Raw genomic sequence first — 26,347 nt, forward strand, 5'->3', positions numbered from 1 at the left:
AAAGCGTCCGTCTTGCTTTGTGACAGAAACCTCGTCTTCCTCTGCACCCCGACATCATCATATGTAACAGGTGTTACTGGAGTTGTTTAGGAAGCCCGAGGGATTTAAGGTGGGACTTATTCTTACCTAATACTATAATGCTCATTAATTCCTGCTTTGGTGACTTACCTCCCCTGATCCTGATCAGCCCAGCCCAGCCCATCCTCGCTCTCCGTGCTGCTGACGCTGTCAGGGCCTCGACAGAAAGTCCGTTCAGCTGTCGGGCGGGAAGAAGCCTTGTTGGGACAATTTGTCTTTAAGTGGGGTATTGTGAGGAGGAAAGGCGGGAAGGGATCCCAAGATATGAGTGTATGCAATTGTTGTGAGCGGCCATGTGCAAAGTGGGGTGATTTTCCACTTTAGTCTTGTACAACAAAAGTTTGGTTGGATCGGGGCTGAACTCTTGTAACCTCCCTCAACTACATTTTGCATTCAGACTTTACTCCTACCAACCCAACACCAACACCTACTGGCTGAACCTGCATCTTTATGTTATTGTAAATATGGTCAATAGAACATAGTAAAGACATCAATTGCACGATATAACTGCAATTGTACCATGTCAGGTAAAGTGAATATGGATCATTTGCTAAATGATCTTCATAATATGTGTGTGTTTGTATATGAGGCGAATTTGACATTAATGTCCAAAAAAAAGGAGGATTAATGTTTTAATATTTCGTATAATTGTGCTAAAATGACTTAGAGAAACAAACGATGTATTTCCTACTCGCATATTCCACCGAGTAAAAGTTAACAAAACAAAATAGGTCAGCATCGATTTTAATTAACTACATGTTTGTGTTATCCACATGTCACATCCACAACAATGAGAAACACAACAATAAGGCCGTAGTTATCTGGTTCAGAAGGCACATTGATCTCTACGTGCTGTGTTGAACACGTCAGGATGAAAACATAAACACCCAGGGCCACTTAAGTTATACCGTTTAAATTACGGCAAACAGTGTTTTTAAGGCTGGCAGGTCATGTGCCCGTTGGTGACCTTTCAGTGAGTTGGGGGTAGTTTGAAGAAACACATCCTCCTATAGGGATCACTCTGTGTGGCATTTTCTATGGGCTCATGTCTGAAAACACTGCTGACGGTCATGTAGAGTGAGCGCTCCGTTTATTGTGAGAGCTGTCAACACGTGTCTCGGCCGAGCTGCTCCAACGCTTTTGAGAATCAACTTTGACGTGAGCCACAACATGAGCGCGTTGTGGTCAGCCAGTCAGACATCAGATACTTTAATGGTGCTTTTTGAAACACTTGTGAATACAGTGCCTCTGTCATTGTTGGTTTGTCTTTGTTTATTTCACACAGTTCAGTTGTTGTCTTCAGCTCATCCTCACCCTCGGCTTAAATGCTGGACGCAGCATCGATGCTCACAAACTGAAATGATACGATCTGTGTTTAGTCTTCTTAGTGTTTTACTGTCATTGAGATGTGTGTTTGCGTTGTTTGCAGCCTGTCTAATAAAGCAAAGGTGAATATTTTACACTGAGCACTTAAAACAGCATTGCACGGAAGTTTAAGTTCGCAAATGTTGGTTAAATATTTGCAACAATTGGGCTCATTGTTCTTGTCGGTGCCGTTAATTGTTGACAGCTTTTGTTTGAGGACTGTGGACGTAGCTGCATCTACAGACTGAACAACATCTGCTCTCAATTTCAAGTAACACTCCACCTCCAGCTAACGTGATTTAACCGAGTTACTGCTTGATTGAAACTTTATTTTGGATAATGTCCACGTGAATAGTGCAAAACAGAGCGAAAACTTGGGAAGAAAGGAAGTAATGTTGGAGGATAGAGCAAAGAATAAAAAGCATTACACCACTTTTAAATGGCATTTGCACCCCTGTGGTATATGCTGTAACCACTGTTTGTTTCTTCGGCTTGGCATCCTAAAATTGGCGCCAAACAAATGCAGTTTGTTGCACTTGTTAACCACAATATGATGATTAAATCTCCTATTATTAAAAAAAAACAATAAGCAACTATAAATATCACACTTAACGTCCAATTCAACCGTTGTTCCTGATATTTAGTACATCCTTTTTTTAATTCTCATCATGGCGCCAGCTCAACAGGATTTTTGCTGCACCTGCAAAACACATCACACAAACTCCGACAGAGTGACTGAAGGAAACTCGCTAAACTGAAATAGTGAAAACAAATCGAGTCACCCTCACTCGTGGCTTATATTGATTTTGATTAAAGTCATGTTGTGTGATCCTTTGATACAACGGCTGACAGCTCAACTAAAGTTTAATCTGTCATATAAATCCTACTTAATCTCCCGTCTCACAACTGCTATATTAAGTATATTAACTGCTGTAACCGCCCTGCTAGGTTTGTTGATATCGACCACATTGCATAAATGATTTTAATCTGCTGCATTTCGTACAGATTTTGCAGCTGTGCACAGGGAATGGAAAAGTCCAGAGTCATTTTCTATTGCAGAAGTGAGGCATAATTATATCACTGCAATCCTTCAGGTAATCTTTGAGACCCTGTTGGCATACATCCACTTTGTATTGTGCAAACACTGGGGTAATTGTATCATAGCTTCCATCATCTGTTACTGAAATATTGTGATAAATGAGCCTTGTATTAGCACATCGATCGAAGAAGAATTAATTAACCGTGGCAATGACAGCCATTGCTAGTGTGTGTGTGTGTGTGTGTGTGTGTGTGTGTGTGTGTGTGTGTGTGTGTGGCTGATCAAGACCATATGTTAGTGGTTTCTGTCTTATTTAAGCTTAAATTGTTTAAATGGCATACAGACTAAGTAGGACGACTTGTGTACGTGTGTTTGTCTTTTTATAACATTTATTTCTGTCTTTGTCTATACTGGTATGTCAAGTACGTGTTTTCCCGCTGTGTTCATGCGACAGCAGGGTGGGAGGCTGAGAGGCGTTAGCTTGGTGAGAAGGATTACCTATATCTGTTAGGCCTCCTTTTCTTTCCCCTGGGCAGTGTCACGTCTCATTACTTCTGTCCTCCAGCCTGGATAGACTGGCTTTAGCGGGATACATTTAAAATGTGGGCAGGCTGGGTGTCCAAGAATACCAGGTTAAGAGGCAGAGTGATATGCGCGCCCTTTGCCTGAGAGGCTTTTTTCAGTAAGCAGACAGGTAAACTTCTCTCAAAGCTGGCATTGATGGCAGCTAAGCCTTGGGCTGTTTAAGTGAAACGGAGGCCTGCATCTCAGAGAGAGACATGCTTAACGTGTGGTTACAATCGGCTGTGATCGCCTCATAAAGACAGATTGTTGATGTTTCTTGCAAAGAACTAAAAACTGAATGCAAGTCAAGTTAATGAAGGTAGAAATCCATAAAAGTAGTGGTCAACCTGTGTGGGTTTTTCTACTGACCGATGCTGATGTTTGGAGAGCAGGATGGTTGACGAGGTATCTGTCTTCAGTGTCATTTTCTATGTAAACAAAAGAAGTAAAAATAACCAAAAAAAAACAATGAATAAATAATTTTAAAAAATAAATAAAGCTGTAATGCACTTCACAGCAGCATTCATAACCAGCTAGCAGCACCTCTTACCCCTGATCTGATAAACGTACTGACGTCCGATGACCGTACCATGAAAAATGATCAATCAGCAATAGTAGCTGTTAGGCCACAGTAGCTCATACAGACCGACCCAACGTAGCCCATTTCACTGCTCATCGTTAGATGCCTAATTAATCAGCAGACCAATTAACTGGTATATCACTAGATGAGAGCATAACAGCACCGTTAGAGCTGGAACAATCAGTCATTTTTTAAGTATAACTGCCAAACATCCTCCGGTTCAGCTCATCAACTGTGAGAATATGCTGCTTTTCTTTGTTTTATAGCATTGTAAAGGTGTTTTCACTGGGTTTGGGGGCTCTCAGTTAAAGAAAACAAGATTAATTGGCAGAATAAGCAATAATGAAAGAAGATGAAGCCTTTATCTTTAAACTTGATACTGCAACAGCTTCTTACATGGGACTGTTTGTGGTTTAAGTCTGTTTTCTGTTGATATAAAGAATGACATCTGATCAACTTGGAACTAAGGAAATTGTGATTTGGGGCATTTTAACAGTTTTCTGGAATATACCGATTTATCAAAAGGGAGTAAATTAATCATCAAATAATGTGTTGGATCCAGTCCTAATTTTTTGCCAATCTGCTGTAATACCAGACCTCAATAAAAGTCAAACAATGTCCACAATAAAACTCAGTCTGTATGGATGGATGTGCCTTACCTTAAACTCTTCTCTACATCCATTGACCTATTTGTTTCGCTTGGTGTTACAAAAATGCTGCAACTCTCATACAGCTCTAGTAACTGTGATGTGTTTCTAATAACAGTTAAACAATTTGTTCAGCGTATGTAAAGATCCTTTCAAACCATTTCTTTAAACCAGTTGACTTAATCACTTGTAAATCCTTCCAGTCAAGTGGCTCATGAGAAGAAATTGCTGATGTTAAGCTGACTGACATAAACATCTTCTGTGGTGTTTTTCTCTTCAAACTGCTGTTAAACATGCTACAGTGAACACTTCATTTGTGCCCGCATTTCATTTTGTGAATTCCTTTCATGGGTATGGGTCATCAGTCCTTCTGTTCTCACCCATTCACTGACCCATACTCAAAGGCCTGTATGTATACAAGGCATGTTTGTTGACCCCTTGCTCTCTGTTGCCCTCACTGTTACCCTCCCCACCCTTGGAGCACCCCCCTCCACCGCCCACGCCTGCTCATCTTGCCCTCCAGCTGGTTCGCTCTACTGTCCAGAAGCCGTGAAGCTCTCCTGGCCTTAGGAGGATGGCTAATCTAGATGGCGGGAGGCCTCCCTCCTGCTAGCGTACACAAGAGAGGGCAACCCTAATTGCTTATGTCATAAAGCTCTCTGACCCAGATAAGCCGTCACTCCCCAAAGCTGTTGAGATAAACCCCACTTTACCTCACCAAACCTGCCTCTCCTGATCCACTACCCCCCTCCTAACATTTCTGCACCTTCTGCCACATTATTAACACCCTGCGCAGGGGGAGAAGAAAACGAACGCCATGGGTGGACGAAGCCTCTTTGTATAAAAAAAGTCATAAAAATAAAAAAATTCATACCAACCACCACCTAGTAAAAAAATATTTGTCGTTTTAAGGAGAGAAAGGACAACAGCAACCTTTTTTTTTTAAAAATGCATGAGCGCTCTTCCTCAGATCAACGATTGATAGGGACTTGCTATGAAGTGTGAGTAATAGCAGATTGCCGTAGAGGAAGTTGTCACAACACAGGACTTGATGAGGTAGATGACGATCAGGTGTGCCCAATGAAAGCTGATCTGAAGCCAAAGCTTGGAGTTGCGTGCCTCTAGCTCTCGTGTGCCTGGCTCATTATTGAGCCTGGTAATGCAGGCTTAGCCACAAAATGCCACAGTGCCTCGGATAGTTGTCAAGTGCCGAATGTCACACGTGCTCCACTTTGCCGACAGATGGCCGGCTCACCGACCAACACTCAGGCAAAGGCAAAGCCACAGAAACAGATATTAAACTGAAGTTTTATTTTCCACTTTCTAAAAATACAGATATAATCTCATACTGAAATACTTCATAGGATATAATGAAAACATTGCTTCTTAGACGTCTCACTCGGTTTCTCATGGGGTGTAGAGGTTTTGGTTGTCATTACAAAAGTAGTTTTATCAGACAGAAGCCTTGCGGAGGTTTCTGTAAAGTCCACCTGAATACAGATCTTAATTACTAGCTAGGAGCTTTTAATTGGATGCTGGCCCAGCTCACCTTGTAATCAGCCATCACATTGGTGCAGGGATGCCTTTAAACTCCCACCTTAAGCCATGTTACACCACAAGTTAACATGAACTGTGTCAAGTGCTTGATGAACCATATCACCACACAACACACACACACACAACCAATCTGTGCTCACACTCAACTTAAGCTCAAAAAAAGCAAAATCTGCTGTTTTGTCTTTGTTTCTGAGCGATTAAATGCTGCAGTTCTTACCTTCTCCTGCCCTTAGCTTGTTTACCTCCTATTTAAGTGATACTTCTAGATACGCTGTAGACATTACTTGTCATTACAAATCCCTCTGGTGTAGTTAATTGATTGGATTTGTGCATTTGAAAGTGCTCAAAGAGCTTCCCGACGACCAGGGTTGTTGTTTAGTAGCTGGAAGAACCTCGCATATTAGTTCAAACTAGAATGAATCACAGATGTGGGTCAAATAAAAGTCGTCCACGAGGTTTATTAGAAATTCCATCAAGACAAATCAGGCATTATATTCTGTGAACACAAAAGGAAAAATAAATACCAAAAAAAACAAAACAATGCATTTTCAAACGATGATAAAACATGAGAAATGAAGCACTGCATCACACAACCACGTTAGGTCAAAACATATCCCACTCCAGAAAACAAAATCAGGATCAAAATGTTTGATAGTGGTTCAAAAACCAAAATGTTTCATAGCTAACACATGTTCGTGCTACAATTTTCTTGCTTGGGGTCGTTAAAAAAAAAAATCCAGTTAAAACATTTTCACAATAAATATATCATAAACACGACGAGTGAGGAAAAGTATTTAAATCTCTCCAAAATCAATAATTACATGGCGATAACACTTAAAAGTAACCAAACGACATATTTTGTTGAGGCATACACTGCAGCGTGTATGCACGTTGACTAAAAAGACAGGAGCAGAGTGGTAGTCGAGGTTTAATACTGTATGTATGTACCATAGAGTTACAGAATAAAGTCTAAGGTCAAACGTAGCTATTTGTTTACTAGTGGTGTTAAAGAGAAGCATTTCCACAGCAATCCATTTGGTATGCGTTCTGTGTGTGCTTCACGCTTTGATTATGCAGTATATGTATCTCTCTACCCACTAACCGTGCTACATCACCGCCTGTAGCTGCCTTGTCCCCACCACACGCTCCACCTGCGTCCCATCCTTTAGTGTTATAATACAGTAGTTTTACACAGTGTTGGCAAAAAAAAGCTAGTGTCGTACGTCATCTCTGTACACAGTGCTTTGCTGAATTCATGAGGAGAATGTTTTCAGTCTGACAATTTGCAGCAACAACAACAAGCGCCCACGGAGCACCGAGAACTTCTGAAATGCGCCGACCGCAGTGGCGCAGAGTAAATTCACATCCGTCTGACCATCAACAAACACTGGGGTTGTGTAATCTCTGTTTTCTGCTGCTCTCACTACAGGTTTAAATATATATCCTGCAACTGTGCAGCAAACGATCAAGCGACTGCTGCCATCTGGTGGTCAGAACATGTCACTGACACCCTGAAATATAGAAGGACGGAAGTTTTTAGTCAGACTGGAAAAAGACCAGTTTGTGAAAATCATGGTGTGTAGATATCCTTGTCATCCGACTCAGCTATCGTTTCATCTCCGTTTGTCATCATCATAATCACTATTATCATCAATATGTCTGTAAATCACTTAACCTGTGTGCTCTGAAGAGATAATCCAAAAACCAAAGGGGATAAATTTACCCCTGTTGGTTTCATGATGCCCCTCCGTTGTGTCACCCAATCAGAGGGTTCGTAGTTCTCCATCCACGTAGATGCAGAACAACACAGTCAAACAAATGATGTCATTTTAAACCACATCTACATAAAGCATCTGTTTTTGGGAGACCTGCTGTATAAAACGAGAAGCGCAGGTTTTCATCACCAAACCCGCATCATCATATGTGATGTAGGTTCCTGAATGATTTAACAAACACCTGCTGCTTGTGTCGCTCTGCAGGCTGGATAGATCATTTACCAGTCAGCTGCTCCACGTTAAACAGCTTAAATATGTACTCGGGTTCATTCAGATGCTGGTGTGGTTCTTACGTTTTCATTCCTGCACTGCTGGCTCACGACTTACAAGCTACAATACAAGTTTGTTTCACTTGTCCCTGCAGGGGATAGCCTGCCATCTGCTGTCAAACACCTACATCCCCTTGTAGCAAAGCAAAAGGAACACTTCTATTTGTCAGAGCACTTCTTTCCTTTTTTCCTTTTAATAATACAAATCTGTTACCTTTGAATTTACTTTCATGATTTTTTGATCAGCTGTCATGATGTATAAAACCTTTTTGTTTCCTTGATATGTCGAGACTCTCACATCTTTGTGTCTTTTTCAGCATCTGGGCGAGTTTAAAGTTATTTTAAGATCGGCCAGAATACCTCACTTGCTTTGATATCAACTTGAATCAAATGCCGTCTAGATTCTGAATGTGCATTTGACTCAAAACACAGCACACTCATGACTTCCCGGCCGCTTTTCCCCTCTTGAATGATCATTTCTCCGTTTGAGTCCCCACTAGCATGACGCGCTCAGAGAATATTTCCCTGCTGCTCATTTTCACAGGGAATTGAAATACACCCAAGAGTTGGATTAGCTTAAACTCCTACTGTGCCATCATCACAAGAAATCACAGAAAAACTAGGACATTTATGTGCTGACTTTGAAAGTTGGGAAAGGAGAGCTTGACTGGAAGCCAAATTGGGTTACAGTGAAAAAAACGTTCACCATTCCAGCTCAACACTGAAGGCTGACACCGACAGGATACGGCCTCCGTCCCGTCCTCAGCAGCGTCGGGTGGAGGATGGGTATTTGGTTTTCAGGCCCTCTTTGAAGCTGCGAAACAGAACCCGGTTGTGTTTGTTCTCCTCGTCTTTCTTAGCGTGGAACTCCCCCTGGATCTTGAAGCCCCGGTGCACCAAGAAGGCAGTGCTCAGCACAGAGAACCTGTATCCGGCCACATGGAGCTCACAGGCCTGGAGGGAGTCAGAACAACAGGGTGAGAAGGCAGGCATGAAAGTGGGATGTGATGAGAATGAACGGGGAGGCGGTGAGGGGAGAGAATGACAGAAAAGGCAGCTCGTGCAGCGGACAGACGAGGTGAGAATAAAGGTGACAGAGGAGAACGGAGGAGATGAAATGTTGTAGGAAGTGGGGCATGAGAGGGGAGCCGTGAGGAATAGGAAGAGGTGTCAGGAGGAGGCCGTGTGGAGCCATGAAACTGACCTCTGAGTGGGGATGTGGTCACAGAGGGGAATGGTGAAGTGGAAGCAGTGAAGGGGAGAAGAGGCGACAACTGAAGGCAGCTAATGTGGACTCAATGGTTTTGCTTAGTTGATCAACAGAGGAAAAAAAACTGTGTTGGTCAATTAAAGGGGCATTTCACTGATTTAGTATAAAGTCTGGGAAGCTGGTGGTTGAGCCTGATTGCTCATCATCAGTAATGCTTCGGCTTTTTTTTTGCTAGTTTTGCAACTTGTCATCTGTAGTTTAACAGGGACACCTTGGAAATTGATTCACTGATTTATCAAAATACAGTAAAAACTTTAGATTTATTTTTTTTCGACAGTGTAATTAGACTTTCCCTACTTAATAAATGCCCACGTCGTTCTGCCCTTCCTTGATTTCTCTCACAAACTATGAAGGTGATATATGATAACCCTGATGATACAAACAGGACATGATGCAACAGTATTTACAGGACAAATAGGACTCTTTGTGACTGTGGATGAACAATTAATCACTTTCAAATCGAAACTGCAGTTTGAAACCATGGAATTAACAAATCACAAAGGCTGCAATTCAGGTAATACGTGACTCAGGGCTTAAACTTTATACAAATTCATGCAGTCCTCCTTGTGTGAGAGTCACGGTTTTGATGGTATCATGCAATAATTTATCACGTTTTACACAGTGAACATTGACCTTCAGCTTCACTTTAAGAAAAATCAGTCTATTTAGACTAAGGACAGATTATGGTGGACATTTTTCACTACTTTCCAACACTCTATAGACCAAACAGTCAATTAATCCACAGATTATTTGTCAGATTAATCAGAATTAGGAGCTGCAGTCCTGGATGAGAGAGAAGATTTTTTTTTAAAGCCTTCATGTCAGTGAGAGCTGCACCGGAAAGTAAACAGTGAATGAACTTGAGACTTCTGTCAGTCCGCATCAGTAAACACGATGTGCTGCATCCGGACAGTGCTGCCTTATGTTCTCCCAAAAACAGGAAAATGTACTTAAACCGACTCACCTCAGAGTCAGACGAAGGGATTTAAAGGATGACGTGGGTGATATTTTATATTTCTCTTATCTTGTAATTGTTGTTTTGTGGGATTTGATGACAGTCTAATGTCAGCCTTTCACCAAAAAACTCAAACTAAAGGCAGCTCTGAAATAGCTTAAATGCTCCTCTGATTCCCACCTGATAGATAATTCTCCAGGACTGAGTCACAATGGAGATTTGGGACTTAATGGGTTTGCATTTCAGGCTTCAGCTTGCATAAACTTGATGCTGGCATTGTGTTCACATCCTTCCTTTGTATGTCTTCATCCTCCTAAAGTCTAGTGATCAGTTGTGGTTTCTATAGAGCTCTTTAACCTCGTTATAGTACAGCCAGACCAATGTCAAGAATAAACTTTTGCAATCAAATGTTCAAATTTGACCAACCTGGCTGATGCGATTGAAGCCGTATTGCTTGAAGTTCTCATCGTAGAGGGGCACAGTGCGAGGCCCGATGTAGAAGGGCTCCCAGGGGTCCACCCAGGTGAGCGTGTAGGCAACTTCCAGGTTGGCCGGCCCTCTCACGTGGCTGTTGACCCACTGTGAGTAGTTGGTGGGGGCTTGACAGCGAGGGCACAGCTCTTCGTAAAAAGGCCGGACTTCACCAACCTGGTAGAGCTGAACCAACTCTGTCTTGGTGGCGGGCATCTTCCTGGCGTGGCGGATCTCAAAGGCCGGCAGGACAAACACCTCGTCGCTTGCTGGCTCACGCCTCAGGATCATGGTCTGGAACTGCTGGTGCAGGTCAGCGCTTGGCATCATGTCGATGTCAATGACCAGGATGAAGGAGGACTCGGTGCCACCTCGGGCAATGTTACGGAGGAGGTTGTTGGGGTAGGAGATGTTTCCACTGATGGCATAGTTCTTGTATTTATCCCTGTGGGTCTCCAGCCTGGAGAACACAGAGGCACAGTCCTCGAGCCCTGCAAAGTGCTCTCTGTCCTGATCAGGGAAACTGGCCGTCTCTCCTGACAGACACACCAAGTGGAAGTCCACCAGGGCTTGGATCTGAGGGCAGAAGAAGCTGAGTGCATAAACCAGAGCTGTGGCAAACTTAACATCTTGGCCATGTGCGAATATGGCCACAGACAGAGGGTTCTGCCACCTTGCCAGGAGAGACTCCAGGTGATGCAGGTTGTTGATAGTCGTGTGTGTGGCCAGAGCCAGGATGGTGGAGCTGGGGTCGGAGCCGGGCTTCTGATTTGTGGTGAAATCACTTTTGATCAAGTTCTTGTACACCCGGTACTGACCACTGTTGTCGAAGATGCCCCCAGTAGACAGAGAGTACCTCAGGCGCTCCTTCCGCGAGTTCTTCTCTGGGTGCGCATTTTTCTTGGCCCCGGAGCCTCCAAAGAGCTCAGAGTACCGGTACCGCTGCTGCTTACCGTGGAACTTGGACAGGAAGGACAGGTATATGAGCTGCAGGAGCGCCACTATCAGCAGAGCACTCAGCACCACTTTGAAGGCGGAACATTTCTTGGAGAGATGCATTCCAGAGAAGCTCCAACTGGCCGATCTGTACACAAAGCAGGTCCGATCACCGGCGCTGGCTGCCGCTTCCTTGAGGGCTGCTATTTCTGTCCAGGACTCCCAGCTAACGTTGCCTACATTGCTACCACCATGCTAACACTACAGCCTACCTGGCTGGAAATGCGACCAACACTTGATAGCATGTTTTGCTGGTTAGTGGCTGCTCCAACCCAGATTTCCATACGACTCACGACAGCACGAAAAAAGGCGACGAAACGGATCCAGCTTCTGTGATCTCCATCAAAACACACCACAGTTGTTACCAGTCTGCACTGCTGCTGCTGCTGCTGCTGCTGCGACAGCGGCGCATGTAGATGTGTAATAACCGTAATGTCGGGAGGAAACGCGCCACTGAATTTGGCCCTGGAGCCCTGCTAGCTGCTAACCGTTAGCTGAGCTAGTGCTAATGACCGTGATTGGCATGGCAGGCCCTTGGTCCAGCATCGTCAGTGTACATAAAAGCAAATAAACATGCAAAAGAAACGTATATGAGATCTGTTTCTATAAAAATCGACCTGTATTACGTAGGGACTCAATCAGACGAGGTGGCCGAGTGGTTAAGGCGATGGACTGCTAATCCATTGTGCTCTGCACGCGTGGGTTCGAATCCCATCCTCGTCGTCAGATGCTTTTCCATTTTGTTAATCCTACAACACGCCTGTATTCCTTTGGATCTTTTGTGGCTGTTCACTGGTTTGATTTTGTTTGTTAATCTTCGTGGGTGAATACAGCGAACAAACAAGAAATCATCATGCAAATTGTTTTCTGACTAAAGTTAAAATTTGAAAAATTAATTTCTACTGTTACTATTAACAAGGTATAAATTTAGCCAGTTGTGCATGAAAAGTCTTTGAGGTGTTCAACAAGTGACAAATTCTTGACCACAGAGTTAATCAACCACTTGTCATGTCTTCAAAGGTTAGTACACACTGTGAACACTGACTATAAAAGCCCCATTAAAATGGGGGTCTGTTCAGATGTCCGTGAAGATTCTCAGTCCTCCAGGTCGTGGTTATTCTCGTAGGTTAATCGTAGCAACTGGACTGCTTGAGTTACTTGAAAACATTTCACCTCTCATCCAAGAGGCTTCATCAGTTCTGACTGACTGGTTGGAAGTTCCCGATACTTATATCCTAAAGGGTTTATTCAGATGTTATGGCCGTAGCCGGGCACCTGGATGTCCACAACTCCACCATTTGTAGTCTAAGAAACAGTTTCAAACAGCTCTTGTTTGACAAAGCAATCATGTCCCCCAAAATGTCTGTCACTTCAACATTTCCAAGTCCTGCAGGAACACTTGGACAGTGTCACACCAGACAGCAACCACAACCTCATTGCAGATGTTGACTCTTTATTGACTTGTGACTTCTAGTCAGGGACCTTATTCTCAATCTGCTGGTCATTATTTCCAACATAGTGCGTATTGGTTGTTTCATCACATACATGCTGTTGTAGAGATGCCACAAATACATATTCACATATAGTAAAAAAAAAAAAAAAGAATGGATTAAACTTACCACTGTATCACATGCTACATCTACATTGTTGTTCAGTATTAATCATTTAAAGTGTCTACAAGGCAGAGGCTCCAATTGTATTAAATGTCTATCAGACCTGATCATCCATCAACCAGAGGTGAGGACAGATAAATCTGGGAGGTAGACAGGGCTCAATCAACCCCAGTTGTTGGTAAGCTGGTGTGCTTGAGCACCAGTAAATGAGAAACTGTGCTTGGAGAGAAGCAGGGATTTTAAAGAGCCGCACATGATAAAATATTTAAATGTGCAGTCACATGTCGGCCATTTAAAGGCATGAAATGGTTACTTTAATGGAAAAAAAAAATCCAAAAAATGTAACTTTAATACACAAGAGAAAGGTTTTTTGAGGTTTAATCAATGACTGTAGAGGTTTTTAAGGCTGTGTGCGAAATAAGTTCAGAAGAATTTAAGACACAACACAACAAAGCACAATTGTGACATTTTTAATTCATGAGCATTAACAAAAACATATTTGTCCTTACAACACATAAACCGCTTGAACAGTGCGTCGGGTCCCAGGAGGCATTTCCTAAGTTAATGCCAAGCTCTGGTGCGTTCCACAGATCAAAAGGAATATGACAGGTTGTATTGTGTTTTCAGTGACAGGGCTTTATTATTAGGGTGTGGTGACAACACTCACTGCTCACATCACAGTGTGCAGGAACCACCCAAACACAAGATGTGAACATCATCCTGATATTCGAGAACCTAATTTGGAGTGTAAATACAACTCTCTTTCTGCATGACTTGTGTGAACATAACTTTGTAAATGGTGAATGAACTGTCACAGAGGGAAGCTGAATAAGACTGACAGATTTATTTTTATCTACAGAGAAGTGTTAACAGTATAATCACCTGTTCGTGTTTAAGACATGTTTTGTCAAAATGCCTTCCAGGACCTGTTCTGCCACAGCAAGGACGACTTCTTGATCAACTACAACCTACTCTAGGGCCCTGTGAAAACAATTTCCCCCCTTTTTTAAGTTGTTAGTCCAAAATCTGATGTTTACAAAATGCTAAAGTGTGTTTTCCTACAAATTATCTAATTTTGAATTAATGTTTTCTACTTGCGTGTCTTGGTGTTCTTTAAGGTTAAACTTTCTACCCAGCACCCTGGCAGTTGTATCTTAAAAGGGAAACTATGTTCTATAATCTGTGACAGCAAAAAAACAAACAAAAGATTACCGGCTCATTTGTAAGTGCGACTAATATTTAAACATTTCATTGTTGAACGCCACAGTATTTCTGCAATTTAGAAAATGAGCAAATATAAGACCTTAATTCTGAGACACACTTGCATTCACACTGAGCATATAAGCAGAGTTCTATGTTTGAGTTGGCTGACAATCATCTGGTGCAATATGTTCAGCAAAAAATTCAGTAATATCCAAATCCAAAGTTATCCTGTGCAGATTTTGTGACTCCAACTATGTTTTCAGTACTGCAGAAATCAAAGGGCCCGACTGTCACCGTCCATCCTCACAAACTATGACACTAGAACACCAGCTCCGCTTTTGGATCCGCCTCCTTCGCTGTCCCTGGTGGCCGACTGGCCCTGCGCCTCTGATTCACCCTCTCCTACCAAGCGGATGTTGTAGCGTTCCCGGTACTCTGTGAGTTCCCGTCCTTTCGTCTGCATCTGTGTGTTGATGGACTCTATTATTTTGGAGATCTGGGAAGACAGCAAAAGGAAGTTAGATTAAATTTTAGATATGTGTCTCAATTTATGTCCTGACTGAAGCCTCAATTTTTCTATTTTACACATTTTAAGAAAGCACTTGTTCTCAGCAAACCACAGCACTTTGTATTTATTATGTCGTGTCCCGGTTTGGAAGTGTGTTTTTCTTAAATAATACCAGCTTAATAGTTTTTCTTTTCTCCTCCATCACCTGTTCTTTGTTGGTTTCCAATGCCGGTAGAACTTCTTTTACCGTCCTCTCCACTAACACACCACCTACGAGACGATAGCATTTCCTCGAAGGATCCACTTCCTTCAGTGTGTCAATTACTAAGCTGAATGGGCAAAAAAGAGCAACGTTAAAAATGAAAAAATAGTCATTTTCAAAATACTTCTCAAAGATTCTGCATTAAATACCAAGAGGTAAAAAGAGCTTCAGGACGAAGGTTACTAATTTTAATTCCAACTATTTATTCCAGCAATGTCAAAAACTTGCTAACAATTTGCCTTTGTGGCCTTCATCAGAACATCCAATCAGCTTGTCTGCTAAATTTAACAAAATTTGAATTAACGGCAGAGCTACATATGTCAAGTTAGTGTAGATTAATGCAGACGCAGCAAAATCAGATAAAAAGTAAGAGGGCTGGGTCAGCAGAACGAGAAGTATGCAGAGTTGATCAAAAAGGCTTTAGAGGTGAGAATATCAGCCGCCAACCTGTGCTCGTTGATGTCCATCTCCAACTCTGCAGCTTTGGAAGCCATACTGCGCTGTTCCTGTCGCATCCTCTGAAATGTTGACACCACCTGTAACACAAAAACACTCAGTTTGCAACGATAGATAAACACAGACTTGTGTCATATGACACTTGCTATTAGTTTTACTCTGTGATGCATTACTGAAAACTGAAAGGAACAACTGATGTGGAAAATGACAGTGACATGTTAGCCTGGGCAGCCAAACTGTATAACAACTTTCAGTAAACCATATTGGAAACTTAAATAATGTCTGACTGCAGCCGCTTGTCAGTACATTAAGATTACAACAGATCTGTATTTCTACACAAGAACCATTCCGATTGCAGGACTTTTGTGACAGATAACAGCACAGTGAATCTATTTTAACTTAGGAAGAAAACTAAAAGAATAGTCAACGACTTTTTAGTGTTTCCACGTTTGTGAAGTGGGGCTGGGTGGTTCTTGGTGTTAAAAATAGCTTCTCTGACTGTCAGGCAGCTAATTTAAGTGGGCAGACCCATATACCAAAGCACACCACTCCTTTGCAGAAGTGTGCACATTTATATGCGACTAAACGTCATTAAACTATTTGTCAGGAGTACAGACCTGCCACCTGCTCTTTATTAAAGATCATAATATTTCAGGTTTCAATTTGGCTGAGTGTGCTGTTCCGTTTTGTGGTGAGAAAGCAGAACGATGGCCGGGTGATGGCGATGGGGAAGCTAACGTTAGCTTCGTCTAGCTGGGAGTCCGACTGGCGGCTTTAGCTTCACCTCACACGGCCGAACAACAACAAGAACGAGTGTACCGACCAAAGCGGGCCGAGGTGGAGGTGCAGGTACCTGTTCAGCCGACGGGCCGGACTGTTTTCCGCCGGCGCTGTTGCTGGATTTACTACCCGTGCTGCTACTGTTGGCTGCCATCTTGGAAGGGTGTTGCTGAGAAGGACCCCGGGCGAGACGTATAGAGCTGGTTCATGTAATTGCCTGTCTGTAAATGTGGTCCGGCGCAGAAAAATAAAGTTGTTTCTCTCTTCTTTTCTTTTTAAAGATTATAAAGATACATTTTGTTGATAAGTATGATTGCCTTTTATTTATTTAATTTTATTTACGTAAAGGGTTAGTGCTAGAAAGACTATAACTTACTTAGAGTTGCTGTCAAAATAAGCCTGATATATATATAATATCATAAGGAACCAAACCCAAACAAATTCTATTTTCAAAACAATTTAACATAAAAAACAGGCATATTAAACATGGGTGTGATCTTAATATTGCACCCCAGTTAGCTAGAAAATGTCTTATCATTCCTCATAAGACTTAGATATATAATTTTCCTTTTTGAAAAGAAAATTATCTTATTTTTCCATTTTGTTTTTGTCACCCACTTTGTCTAATTTCTTCTCTACAAATTCTAAAAGCACAAAATCAGTAGTTTGATTCGCAACTTTAGTAGCAATTTAATTTCCCTTTAACTCCTGATTGTCATGGCATCCAAAAAACTATCTAGTTGGCATCCCAAATATGAATAAACAGCATAAAATCTCTCAGAGCAGATCAGGGATGTTTAGCACAAAGACACAAGTCTAAATAATGATGTTATCATTCATGACTGCCACAAATTCAGATTTTCACCACATGACTATTATGGCCCAAAAAATATATTGATATTATCGCAATATTTCTAGAATTGTTTTGGGGGAAATTATTTTCAAAATAATCTTTAACTTTGTTTATTGTATATTTGATCCTATTTAAAATTGTAAATAGGCTTTTTTTAATATAAGATTTTGACAAGATGGAAAAATATTAAAAATATAATTATAGGAAGGTAAAGAGAAAGTCTGAAACCATAACTGTATTCTATGACAACGTTGGAGAGTCAACCAAATAGTTACTGGCACTGGATTATATCAACAGTATTATCATATGTGCTATTAATTGACCAAAAGTATTTATATGTTGATTTTTTTCCATCTTGTCAAAATCTTATATTTAAAAAAAAGCTATTTACAATTTTAAAAACACAAAAACTCAGTTTAGTTTTATAAAATGACATACAGTGGTACACCTGAGCCCTTCCATTCTCTTATTAAACCTTTAAAAAACTTAATATTGTACAGTAAAATCATCCAAAGTGATTGTTTTGATGTTTTTATTTTACACAGCTCCCTCTCATTCATTTTCCATTTGATTCGATATATTGTTTTCATAATTGTTCCTTGTTAATGGCGCTAATATGAATACTGTCCAGTAGGGGGAGCTCGTGTGCCTCATCCTGGTTTCTACAAACTGATCCACCGCAAAAGAAGAAGAATAAAGCCTGTGTTCCTGTTGTGAAGGACTGAGCTGAACACTGAACCAAACGTTAATGTGATACTAACATGGACTGAACAGGGGAGGTGACTCTGTCTGGGACCAATGATCAGCATCAGGTGCATTTTGGGATCATCTGCAAAGCATCTGGCTTCTCTTCCAGCATTAGGACACAAGATCCAGCTGCAGATCAGGTATGTTTAGGATTGTAACAGGAGTGTTGTTTTACAGATAATAGCTGGTTGCGCCAATGAATTTATTCTAGAAACCAAAAGTGTATTGTGTTATTTAAAAGATCTTGTAGGGTTAACATGATGTCTGCAAACAAAATCCTTTCCATGTCACCATCAACACTTAGTAGTGACATTAAATAGAATACTGACAGATTTGTAGTCTTAACTTCGATGAGTTAAATGTCTGCGTATCTCAGAAAAATCTCCATGAGTGAAAACTTGTACAGTGTTATCCAACAAGCATACAAGAGACTAACTAGTGCAGTTAATGATCGACTAGAGTTGACCTGATGTGCTTCCTTGTCCTGCAGCTTCTGTGAACTGCATTTAACAACAATCCCTTTCCCCTCTCCTCACAGGATGTCCAGCTCATCTCACCCGCTGGCTGCAGTCTGTCAGCTGACGGCTACTCCGGACAAAGAGGCCAACTTCTCAGTTTGTAAACAGCTGGTGGAAGAAGCCAAGGAGCGAGGGGCCAGCATGGTCTTCCTGCCTGAGGGCTTTGACTACATTGGATCCAGTAGAGAGGAGACGCTGTCGCTGTCAGAGAGCCTGGCAGGAGACATGATGTCAAGATACACTCAGCTGGCCAGGTAGACAAACAGTCCCGTCTCTGTTCTAAGGGAATGTTTTTGACTTGTTGTAAAAGTTAACATGATGCCCAACAGCACTAGTGAGAAGATGAAGGTTAGAGAAGGTACATTTTATATTTAGTTCATATAGTTTATTGTAATGTGTATTTGAGCTCAACCAACTGCCTTGTGCTAAATTAGCTTAAAAGTATGTTCAATGCAGCAGGATATTTTGCATATACTATATTTATCTTATCTTGCAGTAGGTTATTGGCAAAAGGGAAGATAAACTACTCACAATGTTTGAAGTCATTTCACAAAGATAAGAAAATACAAGATGAGATGAGCAAAAACAGCTTTTCTTAAGGCAAGATCAACCTTATTAAAGCTTGTTTAGAATTTCTAAATGCATTTGAACCTCTCTTTCTTTCAGGAAGTTGGAGGTGTGGCTGTCTCTTGGAGGATTTCACGAGCGAGGACACGACTGGGAGACCGACCGACGAATCTTCAACAGTCACATCATAATCAATGACAAAGGTACTGTCCACTGAATTAAAACGTTTCAAATCAGTTCTTCACTTGGTACATGCAAAAACTCGCATTGCTCTACACTCACACTGTCTTTATACCTACAGGAGACATCACTTCAGTCTACAGGAAGTCCCACTTGTTTGATGTGGAGCTGCCAGAAAAAGGTGTTTCCCTCAAAGAAAGTGCCTTCACCATCCCTGGACCCTCCCTCGTGCCCCCAGTCCAAACTCCGATTGGCAAGGTGTCATTTTATGAGATACTAGATCAAGTTATGCGTTACATGTAGTGTACATAAGCTGTCAAAACACCAGAGGATTGCACTTAAACAGTTCAAACAGTAGACAGTTGTATTTGCAGCCATGTTTCTGATCCACTCTGGGTACTGATAAAGTAGCTTCACTTTACGGTTTACTGAGTATGCTGTGTTTCTACTGACCCTTTTATTGTTAATACAGGTCGGCTTGGGCATCTGCTACGATCTAAGATTTCCTGAGTTATCGCTCGCTCTGCAAAGGCACGGAGCCGACATCCTGACGTACCCATCAGCCTTCACTGTCGCCACAGGAGCTGCTCACTGGGAGGTGGGATGAGTCATTGTTAGACAGCTGGATGTGAACCTACATTTCCATAAAAATGCACTTTAAATGCATTTATTTTCAGGTGTTACTCCGTGCACGGGCAATCGAGACCCAGTGCTTCGTCCTGGCGGCGGCGCAGGTCGGCCCGCACCACGAGAAGCGCTCGTCGTACGGCCACGCCCTGGCGGTGGACCCGTGGGGGGACGTGCTGGGTGACTGTGGAGGGGAGAAGCCTGGCATGGTGGTGGTGGAGGTCGACCTGGAGAAAGTCAGCAGAACCAGGAGGAACATGCCGGTCCAACAGCACCGCAGAGACACTGCTTTCTACCACAGTCTGGCTCAAACTTGACACAAATGCAGAGTTCAAACTTAGTCTCACTGAAAGACACAGGCTGTGAGGAACACAGTGTGAAACAAAACAAACAAGATGCTGTCTTGAATTAACATCCTGAAGAGGAGGAAATGAAGGAATGAAGATGGATTTACACACAGCATTCTTCAAAACAGAAATCACTTTTAGCTTGTCTGATCAACACCAGGCTGTGGGCAAAATGCCAAAAAATTATCATCAAAAGAGCAGAGACTCAAGGCTAAGATGGTGAAAACATGAGTTTACTTCCTGTCAAATTAATAATCAATAAATACTGGAAAAGTTCCAAACACGAAGCAGTTGTTCTGCTCCTGAGGAGATGCAAGTAGAACTGTAGCGTGCTGCTGGTGATGGTGGCTGAGGGGGGAAAAAAAAACCTCCTCTGTAGCTGATTTTTAAAAAATTTGAGTCATACTGTCTTCACTGCAGCAGATAATTTAATTTCCACAGCCTCTTATCGATTCATCAGTCAAGAAAATGAGCTCAGAGCTCAAGTCGTCCCTAAAGAGCCTGTAAATGATCGTACTCAAACTGATCAATAGATGGTACTATTGGGCAGGAAGAAGGGAGGAAACTGGAGGACATGACAAAGGCTTGCAGTAAAACATTTTGTTCTAGATGTATTATAATTAAAAATTAAAATGTGACTTTGAAGGGTTGTAGAAAAAATGTGCCTGTATGATTATTAAATGACATACAAATGTGTGGAAAGATTAAAGATGAACTTAGATCTAATGAAGCATCTTTTGTCTTCTTGTTCTTTTTTTAAATTTCATGTTGGTTTCATGGTTGTGTTGCTCCACCTTTCTCTAAGTACACTGAAGGTATTCTATCAGATTCAAGTCAGCTGACACACTTGGCCAGGTTCAGTTTTCACCTTTTAGTGCTGAACAGCAGACAAAGGGTTTTTTTCTTGGACGCTGTCCACAGAGGTTCATGTTACAAAACGTCCTCTGACTGTCTGAGCTGTTACAGAAAACCTGATTTCTTCTGATAACCTCTGTGTCAAGTCTGAAGCACTTGCCCATCTGTTTTTCAGAGCTAGATTGTACAAGCAGTGCACTGTTTGTGGCGCCATTTCAGGAGGACGACCAGTGGAGCTCTGATTAGAGATATTAGTGCTCAGTCTGTATCTCCTGATTACTGCTGCGACTGTGTGCTGGTCACCGATCCTCCTGTATCCCTTTCTGCCTTTGTTGAGTCTCACAATCACATTTGCCATATTTTAGTATATGTGTTTAGTATTTTAGTACATTTATACTGACAAAAAAAGTAAAAAAAATACTTTTTAACATCGGTAAATAAATGTTGTTCCAAAATGTGGCTACACCAGACTGGCTGTCATGGAACAACACTGTCCTGGAAAAGGCCCAGAGCCAGTAAGGAGTCCCACATCAGCAACATGTAGAATCAATAAGGTTGTTGCTGCTGTTGGTGGAACGTTGCCCCACGCTTCCTGAAAGGTTTGGTGAAGCTGTAGACATGTTGGGGGACAGGATCACATTGTTAGGTAGGTAACATCATGTCTGAAAGGATCTCTTACAAATTGATGGAGTGGTGGACAATCAAATGTGTGGATACGACGGCCAACGGTCCATTCTTTTGTGTTGAAAGAAAGCTGAAAGACTTTTATAGTCGCTGTTTGAGGGAGTGTCTGTTCAAACTATCTTATCATTGTTGTATCAAACCACACCTGACGAGGGGGAGGATTTACTCAGTGGTTCAGAATTTGTCACCACTTGAATGGCACAAAAAATGTTGACTATATTTAATCATTTTAAAATGTAGATAAAAAAGAAAATATAGATAAAATAGAAACTTTTTCCTCTGAGCCACATAGGAAGATTATTTGCATGCTATTTCTATTTCTTGTATTTTACTTATTACACATGATTATCCTAGTTTTTTTTGTGTTTTTTTTTAATTGATTGATTTCACAAGTTTTATCCCATTTTGTCTTTCTTTTGCACTTGCCTGTCTTATAACAAATGCACAACACCTTGGATAACTTGTTTTAAAACTCCTATATGCATACACTTGCCTTGATTTTATGACATTGTAATATGTAAAAGCTGCAACCAGTGTTATGCACACTTAATTACCAATGTGCATCTCCCTTTTTTTTTTAAACCAACTGTTTCAGCACAACACAGACAGAGCAATGATGCTTCTGGTAATTTCCAAGCAGGGACTCCATTGTCTTTTCTTGCCCCAGCAGTCTGATTGCAGTGATAGGATGAATAATTGATCAGCTGTTTGTCTTTGCAGGCTGTTTTACTATGTGGGACTGTGGGTGGGAGTCTCTGCTGCTGCTGCTGCTGCTGCTGCTGCTGGGAGGATGGTACAGGAAGTGAACGTCACTGACACAGGAATAGGACTGAAAAAAGAAAACACCATCATGATGAGGAGAATGTCAAATCGCGCCGTGTAGGAACCGAATCGCAGCTTCAACTCAGGAAAACGATGAATTGTTGTGTCCGAGCTGGAATCGAGGCATCAGGAAGGTACGTGGCTCCGTTTCGTGGTGTCGCGGGCTGCTGATGTGAAGCTTAGCCAAGTGTGGTGTGGATGGAGATTTCACCATCCGAGGCCATCCATCAGTCCCATCCTTCCCTCCTTCCTTCCATCCATCCTTCCTCCTGTCGCTATCAGAATGTTGTGAAGTCAGTTTGATTCTTGTCGCGGATGAACAGGTGCTAGCTAGTTTGCTAGCTTAGCTCCGGAAGCTAACCCGGACTCGGTGTGAATTGAAAATTCAACGGCTAGCGTGTGTGTGTGTCTGAGTGGGATTTAGTGGATCATTTTGTGGCCCTCGGCTGCAGCTGGGGGGGAAAGTGAAGCTGCTACGGTCCAGACTGCTGCGTGTTCCGGTGCCCTGTTGCAGAGCCCGTTTTCCGGACATTTGCACCGTGAAATGCAGATGTGGCGTGAACGCACCGCTAGAACCCGAGCCGCTGCTGGGATCCACTGCCATGCTGGCGGTGTCATGGTTGGTTTCCAGCGTTAGCACTGGAGAGAAAAGCATCAGTCTTGTGCATGCAGCACTTGGTGAGAAATTCAAGCTTGTGAAATTAGATTTAAAGGAAGCTTTTTCTCATTTCACACTCATGTTACAGCCCACAGCTGCGTTCATAGGACTGACTGATGGAGACACTGAGTTTTAAAAGTTTGGCTGCAGAATCCTCTCACTCCACCTGAGCTAAATAACATTTAACTCAGTCAGGTAGGGTTTTTTTTTATTTAGTCATGAATTCTGGCTCTATATTTTAAGTTTGGTTATGAATTAACTGATTTAGAGCTACTAATTTGAAATCTGATTGATAGGTTCTGTCCTTTTTCAAGTAAAAGTGCCAAAAATTCCCTGGTTGCAGCTTCTCAAAGTGAATATTTGCCTTTTCTTTGACAGGAACTTGCATTTTGTACCAACTTGGTTCCTTTAAACATTTTTAATCAGCTACCAATCAATAATGAAAGTGTTTTTTTTTATAAAACTGAAGCTTTGTTTTAAGAAAATGTAATTACACACAAATAATTAGCAGCTAGTTGTTTGTTTGTTGTTTATTCATAGTGAATGATCAGTGCCTGTTGTTGATCTACCATCATATGGCCACTGACAGTAACTACGGTTTGATTTCTTCAGATCTGAACATACATCTTGTTGGAAAAAGTCAACCTAAAAGCCTGTTGAATCCCGTCGCTGCAAACTCATTTCTGCCCCCTCAGCTTCTGATTTCTTGTTTTGTCCCCAAATATGCAGTGACATTTTATAGTGACATTACAGTTTATCACTTCTTAATGACTTGCCTATACATTTTCTCTGCATCCTAATTGGTTTTGTGACCAACTGTTCAAGCACAGTAATGCTTCTCGTGATTACATTTGGATTAATAATTTGGATTTGGTGGACAAAACGTCAAACTGTTGCATCTTGAAGTGACATCATCAAATTGCTTGTTTCCTTCAACACAGCTCAACATAGCAGCCCTACTGGTCAGCAGGTCAAACATATTGATTGTGGGAATCATGTTTAGATTGGACATATGCAGTGTGCGTTTTATTGCATTTCAAACAGCCCTGTCGCGATTTTGTTTACAAGATGTCCTTGAAATTAAAAACAGCCTTCAGTGTTAAACATAAACTCAGGTTAATAATTTCCTGCTCTTCTCATGCCCTCCTGTGTTCAGATACTCTGTTGTACATTTGTGATTTATGATTAGCAAACAGTCTGTCACAGCAGAGTCTCAATCTGTGGCTGTTTGACGTTTTCCTCCTGGCGTTTCCAGACAGGTCAGACCAAAGGCACTGCAACTCCTTATTTGATTTGCGTTCCCCGTTGGGTTAATCAGCGCTCCTGATTGTGTTACGTCTGTCTGCAGGGTTTGCCTCCTTTCCATGAAGCATGGCTTTTGAGTTTCATTCACCGACAGTCAGTCATGACATCAAGTTTGTTTGTTTCTTCGCCCTCTCATGTCACATATAACGCAGTCTGTAACAGTTGTGTTGTTGTCATAGCACGTCTGGAAGTAGAAGGTCAGATTATGCAGCCAGCCAAGATAACAAACGCTGAAAGCTGCTAAATCATTGTCTTGGCCTTCACTTCCTTGTACGTCTCAGCAGCAACAACAACAGCATCAACTCTGAAGTGAAACCTACTTTTACTGATCGATCAACAGCATAAAATGACAGAAAACTGAGACACTTAAGTGAAATTATACCATCACAATGGATATTAAAGATTTCACAAATTCACTGCCTTGCAAATGAAATAATATTCTTACACTGGCATGGGCTGCGTGGCATTAACAGCTGGGCCGGGTCAGAAACTTCCCTTGAGACAGCAGCATTTACTGACGGGTACTTTAGTTTGAACAACTGGTGATTTACATAATGTGCATGGCAGGTCTCTGTCCTTCACAGACTTGTAATATTCATGTAATATTAGTACATACAACACATACATGCATGTATACATGTAAAACTGGAGGCCACAAAGTTTCATGAGTAATATAATATTTTTAAGATTAATTCATGAATCGTGTGGTGAATGGTATTTTACAAATTTGACGAGTTTAGTTTGTGTACGTGGGCTGATCAGCTGCAAAAAAAGTAAAAAAATGTCTTTCTAGAAAAATAAAAGAGAGACAAGAAAGCTAATCTTCACATTTGTGAAGCGATAACTAGAATATGCTGCATTATTGTTTCATAATGTCACCGTTGTCAGTCAGTAGTAGAGCCTGACTGAGGCAGATTCAGATATTAATCTCAGAGATTTTCTGAAATCTGAAAACATTTTGTGTGCCAAGGCCCATTCAGCTCTTTTACAAAAAGAAAAAAGAAAAAGACTTCTATTGTTGGCTTGCAGAGAGTCTTTTATGTGCTCATTGGTTTTCATACTTCAACCAGCACCTGTATTAATCTGGTGTCAGTTCATCATAACAAAACCTGCACAGCCTTCACCCAAACACAACAAGAAATTAGGAGAAATGTTAAACTTTACGCAGTTTCAGTGTGATATTATCGTTAATAAAGAATCTCCAAATGAAAGTAATACAAATATTGGCTGGTGATTTAGTGTAAAGATACATTTTCTTTTGCGTTACAGATGACTTCAACAGTTGGTTAGACAAAATAAGTCATTTTAAGAAGCCATTCTAGCCTACTATTATAATTACAGTAGTTTTGTGTACTTATCTCTAATTTTTCCTACATTTTTTCTTATTAATTGATGTTTATTATATCCACTGAAATAGATAACTACAACTTTTTATACCTGACAATTGTGAAGAGTTCTTTGTTGGCATGTTTTCATCCATAAACTATATGTGTGAGTATTATTTCCCCCACCTGACATCTCAAACTGACATCGCTGTTTGACTTCACAACTTCAGCCGTTAGTGTCAGTGACACAGTGAGTGCAGCGGCCTCCTGACTGGCTGCATGTTGTTCAAGTGCTGTTAACTGTGACGAGTGAAATGCTCCATGCTGCGTTGGATTTGCTGTACATTTGATGTTTTGCTACAGAGCGATCCATATATCGACTGGCTGCTGCTTTTTTGAAGGATATGTGTGTCAAGGTATCGGCCTCGTCTGTGGAGGAGGTGTGAGCCTGTCGGTTAGAGGGAGGGCAAA

At 41.5% G+C, this 26,347-nt stretch overlaps 4 protein-coding genes and 1 non-coding gene across 5 annotated transcripts in view; 3 read left to right on the plus strand and 2 right to left on the minus strand.

Moving 5' to 3' along the window:
- Positions 1-6,268: 6,268 nt before the first annotated feature.
- Positions 6,269-11,981, minus strand: b4gat1 (beta-1,4-glucuronyltransferase 1). Its single transcript, XM_008286373.1, has 2 exons — positions 10,526-11,981; positions 6,269-8,828 (listed from the first exon to the last, which is right to left on the minus strand). The coding sequence occupies exons 1-2, from the start codon at positions 11,627-11,629 to the stop codon at positions 8,637-8,639; spliced, it is 1,296 nt and encodes a 431-aa protein (XP_008284595.1). The 5' UTR covers positions 11,630-11,981; the 3' UTR covers positions 6,269-8,636.
- A 226-nt stretch (positions 11,982-12,207) lies between these two features.
- On the plus strand, positions 12,208-12,289 carry trnas-gcu (transfer RNA serine (anticodon GCU)). The gene has a single exon. It is a non-coding gene; the product is annotated as a tRNA-Ser (tRNA).
- A 1,344-nt stretch (positions 12,290-13,633) lies between these two features.
- pfdn2 (prefoldin subunit 2) lies at positions 13,634-16,562 on the minus strand. Its single transcript, XM_008286374.1, has 4 exons — positions 16,462-16,562; positions 15,600-15,688; positions 15,096-15,219; positions 13,634-14,878 (listed from the first exon to the last, which is right to left on the minus strand). Exons 1-4 carry the CDS (start codon positions 16,540-16,542, stop codon positions 14,693-14,695), a joined length of 480 nt encoding a protein of 159 aa, XP_008284596.1. The 5' UTR covers positions 16,543-16,562; the 3' UTR covers positions 13,634-14,692.
- A 1,405-nt stretch (positions 16,563-17,967) lies between these two features.
- nit1 (nitrilase 1) lies at positions 17,968-20,953 on the plus strand. Its single transcript, XM_008286376.1, has 6 exons — positions 17,968-18,128; positions 18,527-18,760; positions 19,173-19,276; positions 19,375-19,511; positions 19,726-19,851; positions 19,931-20,953. Exons 1-6 carry the CDS (start codon positions 18,040-18,042, stop codon positions 20,195-20,197), a joined length of 957 nt encoding a protein of 318 aa, XP_008284598.1. The 5' UTR covers positions 17,968-18,039; the 3' UTR covers positions 20,198-20,953.
- Positions 20,954-22,648: 1,695 nt separating this feature from the next.
- clcn3 (chloride channel 3) overlaps positions 22,649-26,347 on the plus strand; it is a 45,715-nt gene continuing 42,016 nt past the window's right edge. Inside the window, exon 1 of the mRNA XM_008286378.1 lies at positions 22,649-22,722. The gene's annotated coding sequence lies outside the window, so the exon portion shown is untranslated. The remainder of the gene's footprint in view (positions 22,723-26,347) is intronic.

The sequence above is a fragment of the Stegastes partitus genome, unplaced genomic scaffold, assembly GCF_000690725.1.
Source record: "Stegastes partitus isolate 25-593 unplaced genomic scaffold, Stegastes_partitus-1.0.2 Scaffold453, whole genome shotgun sequence".
In the NCBI taxonomy this organism is placed as follows: domain Eukaryota; kingdom Metazoa; phylum Chordata; class Actinopteri; family Pomacentridae; genus Stegastes; species Stegastes partitus.